Here is a 13,704-nt window from a genome sequence, read left to right as displayed (position 1 = left end):
TGCAGCCTCAAAAGGAGCAACTCTGGTGATCCACAGCTCTGCCCTAGAGCGAAGCACACAAATGGAGTGTAGCAGAACGAGGAATCTCTGCTTCTTCTGCCTTTCCATGAACGGCATCAGCACTTCTTCTGCTGGGACTCACATGTGTGCACAAATGCGCAAACACACGAGAATAAACAAAAGACACCGAAGTGCCAGGGTGCTATAATAGGCAGAAATGATAGAGGCATGATGGGAAAAGGATGCAGACACAACACTATCATTCATTCTCTTCTTTTGGGGGGGGGGGGTTGGTAAAAGTTAGCCTGCTGTGAGCAAGACAGTCCCAATCAGTGAAAGCTCCGCCCACTGATTCAATGAGGCAGTATGGGATTTGCATTTTTCCCACAATTCAATTAACACGCCTGTCAGCCTCTGCTCTGCGTTCACATGCCTCCTTTAACCACCTCTCTCTCACACACATACTCCCGCACAGACAATCATCAGCCTCATGAATAGCTGCATTTCATCATAAAAACACACGCATGTAGAAAATGGATGCATCTATTTGTTTGTTTACGCAGAGCTCAGACTGAGGGACGAGGACGGGCTGCGGGGCCACATCCTGTCTGGACTTGTCACATTCAGGGACATGAAAAGACAGTGCTGTTAATGGATGCAGAGAGCAGTCCATGGGGATGTCTCTCTCTCTCTCTCTCTCTCTCTCTCTCTCTCTCTCTCTCTCTTTCTCAGAACAAGGGAGGGAAGGAGGAGAGCCATCAAAGAATAGGCCACCCTGGAGTGTGGGTGATAAAAGACATACAGACAGACACTCAGGGTCAATATGCAAAGAGAGTGACAAGACGATAGAGACGAGGCCAAACCGGATTTAGAAACCGGGAACTGGGATCAGACTCAGACGCAGTGACTTTGCTGCGGGGCTGGCTTAATGACTCCAGCTAGCCACTTGTCTGATTAATAGCCTGTAATCCCATTCTCGTGGATAGCACACCATAGCATTCCCCAGCACCGTTCATTAACCACTGTGGACATGCCCGCTAATCAGTCGCTCCCTTTCTAGCTAGCAAGGCTAATGCTAGGCTAGGCTAATCAATAGGCAGTAATCCTGTTGGCGGGGAGCTGCTGCAGCGTAGCGCCCCTCATTACCAGCCATAGAAATGTCTGCTAATCATTCTCAGCACGGTTATTTGTCCACAGGGCCGCAGAATCACTGTGTTGGAGAAGGGAGGAGGGAGGGGTGGGTGACATTTGACAGTCGGCGGAAGAGGGTGGAAGAGACAGAGTGACACACGGAGTCACAGAGGCTGTATAATGATTAAGAAACACATCACTCCTGCTTCTCTCTCTCTCTTCTTGCTGGCCTCTTTGTTGAGTTACATCGCTCCGAAGAGACTCCGGAACACGCCGGCATCATTCAAGTTTTATCAATCGATGAAAAAACCCACTCCGATCCATAACGGCTGATCAATAATGAAGGCTTGCAGGGTTTCGCAGAGCACCAATACAGACGGTCGTCAGCGGTCAGGCGGATCCCTCTCCTTGTCCTGTCTTTAAAGTGCACTGAGGTGAAACGGCTGGGCCAAATCAATGGAGGAAACAGCCTTCACTCAGCTTGACCGTACGGGACAGTTTACACTTAATGTTGACACCAAGATCCCTCCCAAGACTACCCTGCATCACACTCAACAGTTTTAAGTCTTCAACACCAATACTTTGGTTTTCATTGAGCCATTTTGCATCCCTAATGTAGGGCCCTATGATTTCTGCGTTCATGGAATCACAGATGGAATCACAGAATTGGCCAATAAAAACGGAATCTACTGTTAAACGCGGAATATCACGGAAATTGACATAATGTGACTCAATGCTGTCATCATGAGTTTGAAGATTTTTGCAGACGTAGCCGGTGTTTCTGGTGGCCGCTTTGACATGTTGTTTATTCCGGGAGGGGGCGGGTGAGTGTTTGTGAGGAGATGCACAGGTGGTGCCACGAATGAGTAAAGTAAAGTAAAAAGTAAAGTTCAATTCCATAACTCAGGTTTTATTCCATGCTGCATCATTGCCTTGTTTTTTTGATGCTTTTTCTCTAATTACAGGTGGTTTTAAGAAGCACCTTTGCTACAAATAACAGACTGAAGTGAAGTGTTGTGTTCACAGTCTGTGTTTACAGAAATAAAAAGCCTAGTGAGCACTTTGTGTTTTCTTTTTCAAACAAAACAACTGAAATGGACTTGTGTTTACATTCAGTTATTTATTTTACTCGAAACCATGTCAAATTATAAGCACTTTGTACTTATAGCACTTATTGGCGCAATTATGTGTTGCATCAATAAATTTAGGGTTTTTTGCATTTCATTAACAGACATTTTATTCACTGACACAAAAAGCACTCTCTATATGATGGTAAAATAAGTGTAAAGGGTAAAAACAGAATTCTAAAAAAAATTAAAATGGAAAAAAAACGGAATTTGGAAAAAAATGAAACAGATTTTACAGGGCCCTACATTTTGCATCCCTAGTGTGTCTGCTGCAAAATGGCGACAGATAATGTTCACTACAGAGTTGAACTTAAGCCCTGTGTCTGTTAGTGTGTGAGTGTGTATAGCGAGGGGCCCTACAGAGGTATCCACATATCCTACTGAGCTATAGTCTCTCCACTCTGAATGGTGAGGCAGCGTTGTACATTTCTGTGACCTGAGGCTGAACCTAAGTTGAACTCTTGTAGTGAAGGGGAAGCAGCAGTGTAGCTGAGAGAGGCCTGTCAACACTCGCTGCAAGCGACTGGAGGAGGAAAAAACACATAGGGGCCATATCTCACCCTTTCTTTTTTTATGTGTGAGGTTTCGTGTGAGTCGACCATCCTTTCAGTGTGCTGTGAAGGGCAGAGCATGAAACTCCAAGATCCACTTGCTTGAGTGCATTATCTGCTTTTTGTCAGCTGATCGAGTGCTGAATACAGACATTGTTTGAGTGAGCGGTTTTGATTTATGGAACAAATAACTGCTTTTATAGAGTTTTTCTTCAAATAGCATGAGGGATAAAATGGCCTGCTTTGATCTGACAACACCATGCAGTTATGAATTCTACTGCAACACATCCCTGTGTATCATAATCACAGCTGTGCTATTATTTTCAACTGAGGGTTGTCATTTACTTTTAAAGTTTTCAGACTTTGCTTTATTTAATTATATTTTTTAGGCTTCCAACCTGTGGTCTGTGACCCCTGCAAAGACGCATATGATACATTTGAGGAGTAACTGAATAATGGATTTGAGAAAGCGAAAGTTTGATTTGCCATCAATTTCACCACTTCCTACCTCAAAAAAGAAACAAACAAAAGAGAGAAGTATTTGAGGTTTTCCAAATCAGCCAATTTCCCAGCTGCTTAAACGAAATTGAAAATTCTGACAGACTGGCCTAAAGGTAAGTTAACACGAAGCAAACAGTGAAAATTCAGCACATTTTATTGAACATGGCTCAACGCTGGATCACAGAGTCTGCAGGTGAACCATGTCATATTGGTTTGCAGACTATGGCTAACATTAACAGAGCTAGCACCACTAGCCTTCAGTCATCTTAGCAGGTTAACATTCACAGCCCTGTGCTGGTTAGGCATTGAGTGGTTATACTCATGTTTAACCAGACCCATTGAATGCCATCTGTCATCTGTGTTTGTTTACATCCTGGTAGTTGTATAATAGCATTATGGCTGTAGCAATTAGCTGGGCTACAGTTAATTAGAAGCAGGTGGCTTTGCAAGAGCTTAGACATGACACATGACTGGTGTTTTGGGTCCACAATAATTAAGTTTGACTGACTATTAATTCTGGTGCTGACTAGGTAGGGCGACAAGGTTACATAAATACATCAATAGTAAGCGTGGAACTGTAACTTGGAACTGTGTTTAGGGTTTGGATGGATAAACTGAAGCTATGATAAGGGGTTGAAAGCATGATAAGGGGTTGAAAGCATGTAAAAGCTTTGTTTTTGGGTCAGATGCCTGAAAAGGTTAGAAATCCTTTGTTTTAACCCTCCTGTTATGTTCATTTCTCAGGGACAACAATAATGCTCCTGGGTCAACTTGACCTGGGGCTTATTCAATTATCCCAAAGTGTCAGAACCCCAAAAAATCCCCAATTTTTTTTTTAAATCTCATCATCAACTCCATTACGAACCATTTAAATCAATATTTGTTGCAATGGTGTTCTTTAATTTGCACAGATCATGGTTCAATGAGGATAACTCACTCGGTTTTTTTTGGACACAGTTGCAAAGACACATTTACTATTTGACACTTCTGACCCCTTTTAGCCCCCACTTTGACTGTAGGGTCAAATTGACCCACAACCAGTATTTATGTAAACGTTCAGGGGGCGTTGAAAATGTGTGAAATGAGCCATTTTCATTTTACATGTTATTTACGCTAATTAAGCCGAGCAGAAGAAGTTTCATAGCAAAAAAATACTTTTAACATTTCTTTTAGATTTTTGAACATTAAAACTTCAATTTGACCCGCAACATAACAGGAGGGTTAATGTCCAAAACAAACTGCTTGTTTGACTAAAATCACACTATACAATAGTTCGAAAAAACATGTTGCAACAATGTTTGTATTTGGTTGTAACATATATCCATATTCTATATCTGTATTTTTAATTAAGACAACATTCAAGCAATCAGAAATCCCCACAGACATATTAAGTGTCTAATGAAAATTGCATTGACCTACTAACATTTTCTCTAAATGCTTGCTCATTCATCACCACAAAATTACCTGTGTGCTCATTCCCCACTCACTTCATCCACCATAAATCAGCCACAGCTGGTTTAAGTCCTCAGTGATAATCCCAGCTTGATCCTGGTTTCCACCGAGACAAGCAGGCTCGTCCCATACTTGAAGGCGATTTGAGCCCAGTAAGCAGGCAGGGAATAACTGGCTGGAGAAATGTGGGAATGTTTGCTGGGAATGCTGGAACATTTGCAGTTGCGGGATGAGCGGACGTAACCGGCTTTCGAGCGCCTGGCCGCCAGCGCTTAAACCTGCCTAATCTGATTGGATTAACACCAACCTGCCTGGCTTCACATGAGCGCACACTCACACTAATACAGACACACTCACACTCACACTCACACACACACACACACACACACACACACACATTAGTTCTATATGCCAATCAGACAGGGCGGCCTCTGCAGCTTCCTAGAGTTCATCTGGATTCTGAGTTGTGCTGGCTGACTGGGCCGGCTGATGGCACCATGCTGGGTGACCACACGCACGCGCATCCGCTCTCACGCCACACACACATACACACACACAGAGCCATCTTAGAGTGCAGTGATTTGTGCTGTGAATCTGAAACAGACCCATTGAAAGAAGAGTAAAGCCCAGTGCTTGACAACCGTGCTAATTGACTAGCCCCCTCCCCAGCAATGAAACTAAACGTTTTCACCCCTCCATCTTTTATCTCTTCAATCAATCCCTGACAGCTCTCCTCTTGTTCCATCCTCTTCCTCATATTACTCTTCATCACCTCTATCTCCTCTCTCCTTGCCCCCCGCTGTCCTCCCCCCCCCCCCCATACTCATACATGTAATCATTCATTAGAACCAAGGCAGTTGTCCATTAGGCAAAGCAGCCATTTTGGAAATTGCAGCAAATCTTCCATGAAAAGACATTTCCTCTAATGCGGTAGTCACGCTCGGAGGGAGAGGGAGAGAAAGATGGCAAAGGAGAGAAAGGAAGATGAGGGGGCAGAGATGGAGAGAGAGGAGGCGGGAGAGAGAAAAGTAAAGGAGGAAGATGGTGAGGGAGAGAGAGAGGGAGAGAGAGGGAGAGAGAGAGAGAGAGTGAGAGCCCCCCTGGCCATAAAGCCACCAAGCGGAAAGCAAGCCTGCTGTTTGATTAGAGACTGACACCATCATGGAGCGAAGGAAGGAAAGTAGGAAGAAAGGAGGGGAAGGATGGGAGGAGAGGGAGGGAAAGTGTTTGAGAGGCGAGGAGAGGGGATGAAGAGGAGGCGGGAGAGAAAAGAGATGGAGAGAGAAAACAGGCAGTGATTTGAGAGGGCTGAGATAGAGGCAGTAAAATTAGCCCCATCACTTTGCTTGCTAAGACGTACGATGACACACTACTAGGATTAAAACCAGACAGACATACACACACATTGGAGGGATGTGCGCACACACATGCACAGGACAGATGGTATCCCCCATCTGAACGTGTTCCTCTAATTTGGGTAAAGTGATAGGAACCTCCTTAACCAATTAGAAGCTCCATATCTAAGGCCCTGCATGCCGGTGTGTGTCTATTTGTCTTCACTCACTCATTAGTGTTTGTGTGTGTGTGTATCTATGTGTGTTTGTATTTGTGTGTCCCCTGGGATCAGTGAGGAACATTAAAACTGATATAAGAGGTGGGAAATGACAAATCCACTCTGAGCGGTGCTCTGCTGAGTATGGGAGTTCTTTTTTTTTCTCCCACAATGCCACTGTTCATCTCCATCTCATCTCATCACCGATCAAAGTGCGACCTGTCTCTCCAACCACCATCCATTCATCTCTGCGTCGCTACTTAATGCGCCTTCCTCTAAAGCTGACACATTTGTCACCAGACCAAACTAAGCCTAATCCATCGTAGCACTTTCTCTCTCTCTCTCTCCCTCTCTCTCGCAATTTATGATGTAGTGAATATGAAAAAGCACCGCGTTCAATCCAATTTCCTGAACGTCTCCAGAAAGTTTTTATGCTCTCTTGAAGTCGACATTTTCTTTTTGAAGCACACCGTCATTAAGAGCCATCTGTAGGATCAATGAATAATGCAACCATGACAACGGGGCTCAGAAAAGGTTACGGCGTCGATACGAAACCGTTCAGCAGTGGACATAGGGGAGTGCTGGTTTAAAGTAACTCATGTAAATGTCAGACTGGCTGTCTCTCTGGTGGCTGTGTATCATGTTCACGATACAACATTACACTGAACTGAAATTATAAACCCAGTCATGAACTGGTTCATCTTTAAATATTGATTAGCAAGAAACACACTGCAAAACTCACATATTAACGTGTATTCGTCTTATTTGATAGCAAATTAAAAAACATGCATTTGAAAAGTCAGGATCATGGGCCCGATCAATGTCCTCCCTATGTCCTGAGTCCTGAGCCCTTCTTGACTTAATTGACGTCAGCTGGAAAGTGATTGAGGGCAGGAGGCTGTAAGGGCTCAAAACAGATGAATTGGGAATGGGACAGCACTTTGAGACTTCTCACATGACCTGCATGACGTCACCAGCTCACCTTAGCGATATCAGGAATTATTACTGTACAATTTTTTCTTTCCTCAAATTCAAGGCGCTTAATGGATGACTGACTGCCATGTGATCCAGGCTCTGACCATACAGACTGCTTAACCACAACATTTAAAATATATAAATAGGCTATATAACTATGAATATATAAATAGGCTATATAACTACACATATATAAATGATACTGTATCCACAGATTAGATTAAGGCTGTTTTCTATATACTTTTAGGCAGACTCTTTTTACCTGTAAATTTTGTTGCAACTTTCATGCTTCTTTTTACCATCTCTCTTTTCCATGTTACTGCGTTCGTTTACCTTTCCATGCTTGACGTTGTGACATCTTTCACGTCACAATGCTATGAACTATGGGTAATTCCCTCACGCTAAGTCTGCAAAAATGCCCACTTAAGAAAGGGGGCATAAAGGGCTCAAAAAGTCAGAGAGAGATCCCTCACACTTGATGATTTGACAGTGGGACAGCCCTAAGCCCTCACGGATTTAGTGGGAACGCGCCTCAAAGTCAGTGCGTGTTCGAGGGTGGACATTGAGATTGGGCCGGTGTATAAAAACATGGATGGAACACCAGCTGTCCCAGAGTGAAGCCAAAACTTTTTACATAACCCGCTTGTGATTGGCTGTTTATAAAACCTGCCTCCTTCATATTTACAGATGGAACCTGGGTCAAACTTAAAATCTACATTTTTCCTCAAACATGATTTTATGTCACCACAGTTACTTCTTATCATGCTGGTTCATGTGCAAGTATTCATGTTTGCAGAAGTTTGCTTTTTATTTGATGTTAAAACCATGATTGATTGACAGCTCTGTTGACAAATGCGGTCTCCTAAAGCATTCTTTACCAGATTATCAGGGGTGCTGAGAGAAAATGTAACCAACACTACTACAGAGGCATTGAACTTTCCATAACCCTGAGTGTCTGCTTTAAATCAACATAAGAATCTGCTCTGCCCTGAGAGATCTATTACGTTTCCTCTGTAAATCAAATGTGTGTTTTGGTAAGCAGACGAAGTGTCACATCAGTCCAATGACTCAGCTCACAAATCAATGCAGATCAAGGTTAGATTTTGGCTTCACCTCTCACAATGGGAGGAGATGGGACACACTGTCCATACGAACGTACAGAGAATGGTTCAGACAAACATCCTATTCAAGATAATTAAGAAACATCTTTTATTCAAGATAAGATATTACAAGAAAAATGTGAGGCCTGAATTGCATGTAATAAGTAGATATGTCTGACTATGCAGAAATAAAAAATGACAAAAGATTTGATTTAAGAAACGTAGCAAGTACATTTTGCAGTCTGGATTGGAACATACAGTGTCTTCACTCATTATAACACCTCTAATTTTCCTTCAATATCATGACATAAGATATTTTTTTGTCTTGCCTTGTCACATGAGAGTGGTTTATAATAAGCCTTATGAGGTATTTTTTTGACTAGATACAACATAGATTCACTAGCAAAGAGTTGAGTTTTTGCAGTGCATCAAGTAATTTATTTAGGAGTGAATTACAAAATGTGGTTTTGAACGTCTGAGTTGTGGACAGAAAGAAAAATCAAGATTGAAATCAGTAGAGATTTTTTCTTTTGCAAGAAACCAATCCTGAAAAATGATTGTTGCTGCTGCTCTGAAAAATAGTCACAGGAATTCAAAGTTTTCATCTCCAAACAAAAGGATACTTTTAGGGCATGAAATGTTTAAACTTTCATTCTTCGTGTTCTCTGTCTTGTTCTTGGATCTATCTTACATACAGGAGGTGTATTTATATGCCTAAATCAGGCTGATGGAAATGCTTCTAATTCACGTTTTATTTTTGCCGCATTTGAAACGTTTGCGTAAAATCCACTTGACAGCTGTTAGAGAGCGCAGCTGCAGAGAGATGCAGGATCTCCACACCGGCCCTGCTGCTGCTGCTGCTGCTGCTGCTGTGATCTCAAAGATGTCTCGATATACGCCGTTTCCTCTTCTCTGTTTTTCCAAGTTAACAACGCAGCTCTGAACCACTTCCTCCACAGAGTGGGCAGGTATGTGGTATGTCTGACACATAAATATAAAACCTTAAAACTGTCAGACCACCGGCTTGAGCTGTAGACTGTTTACCTCCAGCACACTGACAATACACACACAGCTGACCTGAAAGCTCAGTGTAGGACGCTGCGCCAAGAAAATCCTTCAGCACCACCGTTCTGTAAACACAGATGATCTTTTTCACACTTTCTCCGGCCTCCTCGCCACACTGCTACTGCCCTCAAGACAAATGGCCCTAAACAAGTGTTACCACTGTGAGACAAGACACACATTAAAGGGCACTAGAATTTAAACGTTCACAAACGGAACCACATGAAAAAGAGGACAAAAATACGCACAGAAAGAGTGTGCCTGTAGTTTTCTTCAGAGTTGCTCACCGCAGCAGTTCTCCTCCCTGTCTAAGCTGGAGTGTTTGTAATACGGGGCAGCATTGTTTTTCTTCAGGGTGCTATTAAGCTTAAGGTCCCCTGTTTCTCCTGTCAGGACTGATAGGATAGTCGAGTACACCAGAGGGAAGAGATCTTCTTCTCTGCCTTCCTGTCTCCTTTAGTTCCCTTGGCCTCCCCAGGTGCACACAAACACACAGCCCCGGCTTTGAAACAGCGCACACAAAGTGATGAAAGGCTGTTTATCCTGCATCCACTGTGATATCTCAGCTCGCCATGCAAAAAAAAAAAAAAAAAGCCTGGACACGTTATCACCTCTGACCAGGGGAAACCACGGGAGTCAGGACTGACGCCAGCAGCAAATACCAGCGTTAGTGTGTGTGTATGTGTGTGTGTCCCAGCGGTAATAATCACCCGGATTAGAGCGGAGCCAAACCCCTGCAGGGTCCCCCCTCTTTCACCCCCTGCTCTAGCGACACAGCCCAGCCCTGCCCTGCCTGCAGCCCTGATCCCCACTCTGAAGAGGCATGGGAAGCAGAGCAGCCGGACTGACATCCAGACAGAAAAGCAGAGAAGCGAAAAACTCTTTTTCCTTTAGACTCTCACAGATTTTCAGTCCTAACCCCCCTTCGTCCTATTGATCATCCAGAGACAAAATAAAACAGTGAACATTTTCAGGCAATACAAAGACACATAACCCATTCAACAAGCATAGCCTTTAACCACAGGGGTGCAGTGAAATGGAAGCTAATACAGCCGTCAATATGTCTGTGTGAGGGATGCAATATGCTGAAAACAACAATGGGGAGGCACGCTGGAGAAATGGGTTATAACTTAATAAGGACGCACGTCGTGTCTGGATACCTCGCAGTCAATCTGAGGGTTTATTGCTGAGTGGAAATGTTGCCTGGATGTATTACACTTCCATGCCTGAAATAAATTCAGCCCAATCTCAGCGTGTGATTCCGTGGGAGGGGAACCCAGATCTCGGCTCCCATCAACAATTGTCTGAGGTGCTGTTGAACTCTGGTGGTATTTGTGACAGCGCACTGTTGAAATGTCAATCAACATTTGTCTCTCAGCATCTACTATCAACCCACTGTGTTAGGGTGATGCACACAATCCTTGCCTTTCTTCGTTTATTCTGAACCACAAGACTGTACCACCAAGCCAGGAGAGAGATCAGATATCACAGCAACCAATTACATCTCTGGGGAACTTCCATGTGTTTGTGGTGTAGTCAGTTATTTGGACATAACACCATTATAGTGTTTTCTAATGCGTGTTATCCTCTCTGGTATCACTGCCACATTTTTGTGATACTGATTGGAGCAAATACAGCTTCTTGCTTGTGTAAACTTTTTATATTTGTGTGAAGAAGTGCCTTAAAATTGACTATTAGATTGGGCTTATAATAATTGCCTCTCCAGAGGAATAAGCCTGCATTAATGGCTGTTTTGTAAAACAGAAGATGTGTCAGAGGCAGCAGAGATAATTTGGTCATTTTACATTTCTTCGGGTAAGTATTGCAAGATTATTTAAATCTTATGCAACATAATCACATTTTTCAGCTTTGTGAGTTTACAGTGACCTCAATGTACCTCTGCTGGGTTTTATTCAACTGTGGCAGTGCTGTAATCCCTCGCCTAAAACCACATAAAACAACACGGTAATCCTGTTAAAAGTTTCTGTGATATGACCCTCAGAAAGAAGTCACAGAGAAACAATTGATTCAGATTGTTTCGTCTACAAGTTGTGATCTTCACTTCACACCAAAGGATGCTTATTTCCAGTGAATCAAATCAAACTCGTCCCACTCTTACCTCAGGTTTTTCTGCTTGTTCTCCTTCTTGTTGAGGACCCCCGGCACACAGTTGGTAAGCTCGGTCCAGTCGGCGTGCAAGCCGCAGCTCCAGCCGGTGGAGAACCGGGAGAAGAGCCAGGTCTCCTTGCGGTTCGGTCGGTAGCAGGTACACTTCTTCTGGCCCGGTCTGCAGTCGCACGGGACCTCCAGACGGACATTCTGGACCAGGTGTCTGCCGAAGGTAGTCCCCCCGGTCTTCTGGATGTGCAAAAACACAATCACGTCCTCTCCTTTGATTTGGAAATCAATCGTCCTCTCCAGGTCCCTGACGGGGAAGTAGTATTTCTTCACGTAGTGGGGGTCCGGAGTGGGGAAGATGTCCCCCTCGTCTTCCTCCGTGAAATAACCGTGCGGGGAGCCGAAATTGATCACCCCGGGAGCCACGTACTGATAGAGAATCAGCATGAAACACACGGATCCGACGACGATCAACAAGAATTTGCTGCTCCTCTCGACCATGTTCCTTCCCAGTGCGGTCCCTGCAGTACGCTACCATTTCCCAGTCAAGCCGACAACAGGGAGCACGGCGCTCGGCTTCTTCATTCTCGCTCTCCCCCGCCAACAAGGACTCAATTTCGGGGCTCAGGAGTGGCTCATTCCGCTTCGAGACGACCGGCAAAGTTGGCTCATCGTTCACCGAGACTGTTCAACACCGTGAAAGACGCATTGTAACTCGCTGAAAGCCCCCCCGTAGCCGACCCTCCCCCGTTTACTTTACTTTGGTTTCCAATCCACACAACAGGCTCACTGCATCACCATGGAGTTATGTACCCAGGATGCAGCGCGAATCCTACCTTTTCAACCTCGCTCGCTCCCTCTCTCTCTTTCTGAAAACACGGTGAAAGGGAGAGTCGCTTTAATCCATTGGTTGACATGTTACGACTGCGTCATCCCAGTAACCAATAGCTGGAGGCCATTGATAGATAGATCTCTAGATAGCAGAATATCTAGATAGCAATAGCCCTTTAGCTAAATAGACAGTTGTCTGGATAATTTTTGGAATATATTTTTTAATACAAAAGTTTCTAAATAGATAAGCAGTATAACTAATAAATAGTTGTAGCCAATGGTTATCACGAAATGCAATACACTCAAAGACTCGGCTGCCGACTTGCTGTCAAATGACAAGTCACTTATTTGGGTGAATATTATCTAACTTTGGCTACTGGCTAATTTCAGTTTTCTTGAACCATGATTATTTCCTACATCATAATGAATACATAATCTTTGCACTGTGATTGAATTTGTTTGTAGGGCAGCAGGAAAAAACGCTAAGGCCCATACTCTGCTACATGGTAAAAACATAGACTGTAAAAAGTATGGACGTAATATCTGTGACGTCACCCATGTGTTTCTGAAGCACTGTTTTGAGGCTAATCTTCGGCGGGAGCCATGTTGCTGCTGTCGAGCAATTTTGAAGTAAGGAGGAGGGCTTTGAGCCTCCTAGCCAACAGCTACAGTGTTCCCGCCTGTCAATCAAGTCAGCTGTGCCTCTCATTGGAAGATTTGTAAATCTAAATTTCTTCGAAATTGCCACATTAGAAAACAATGTACCCCCGTACAGTGTGTGCCGAACAAGAAATGAGGTATCCAGACTACACTTGTCTTTTGTACCAGGCTGTAAACATGTTTATTTCTGCTGTAAATATCGTCTTTTTTGAATTGGTGTGTATGTGGTTTCCGCTACTTCCTTAGCCAGCCTCAAGCGGATCCTCGATGAACTGCAGTTTTCAGCACTTCTGAATTAGACTCATATTTTTAGACCGGAGGTTGCTGCTTGGTGAATATTAGTTAATTTTGGCTACTGGCTAATTTCAGTTTTCTTGAACCATGATTATTTCCTACATAGCAGGAAAAAACGCTAAGGCCCATACTCTGCTACATGGTAAAACATGAAACGTATTTTGACTTATGCAACAAGTGGGCAAGACATGACTGACTAGGTGACAGCTTGAAGTTAAGTATTCATGTCTTAATAATCCATACAGAACTATGATGTTTTAGCGTGTTACTAAAATACATTGAAACGTTTGTTGATGTAGCAAATATTATAGAGTTGTTAAGTGTTTATGGTTTCCATCCTGTAATGGGTT

At 43.5% G+C, this 13,704-nt stretch overlaps 1 protein-coding gene across 2 annotated transcripts in view; it reads right to left on the bottom strand.

Moving 5' to 3' along the window:
* hs6st1a (heparan sulfate 6-O-sulfotransferase 1a) overlaps nucleotides 1–12,382 on the bottom strand; it is an 81,046-nt gene extending 68,664 nt beyond the window's left edge. Inside the window, exon 1 of one of the 2 annotated variants that reach the window (XM_034675228.1) lies at nucleotides 11,571–12,382. In XM_034675228.1, the coding sequence (XP_034531119.1) occupies nucleotides 11,571–12,070 (500 nt within the window). In that variant the 5' untranslated portion in view covers nucleotides 12,071–12,382. The remainder of the gene's footprint in view (nucleotides 1–11,570) is intronic. The other variant, XM_034675227.1, reaches the window with a different exon arrangement.
* Nucleotides 12,383–13,704: the final 1,322 nt, after the last annotated feature.

Source organism: Notolabrus celidotus, chromosome 22, assembly GCF_009762535.1.
Source record: "Notolabrus celidotus isolate fNotCel1 chromosome 22, fNotCel1.pri, whole genome shotgun sequence".
In the NCBI taxonomy this organism is placed as follows: Eukaryota; Metazoa; Chordata; class Actinopteri; order Labriformes; family Labridae; genus Notolabrus; species Notolabrus celidotus.
This window is presented reverse-complemented; position numbering and strand designations above follow the sequence as displayed.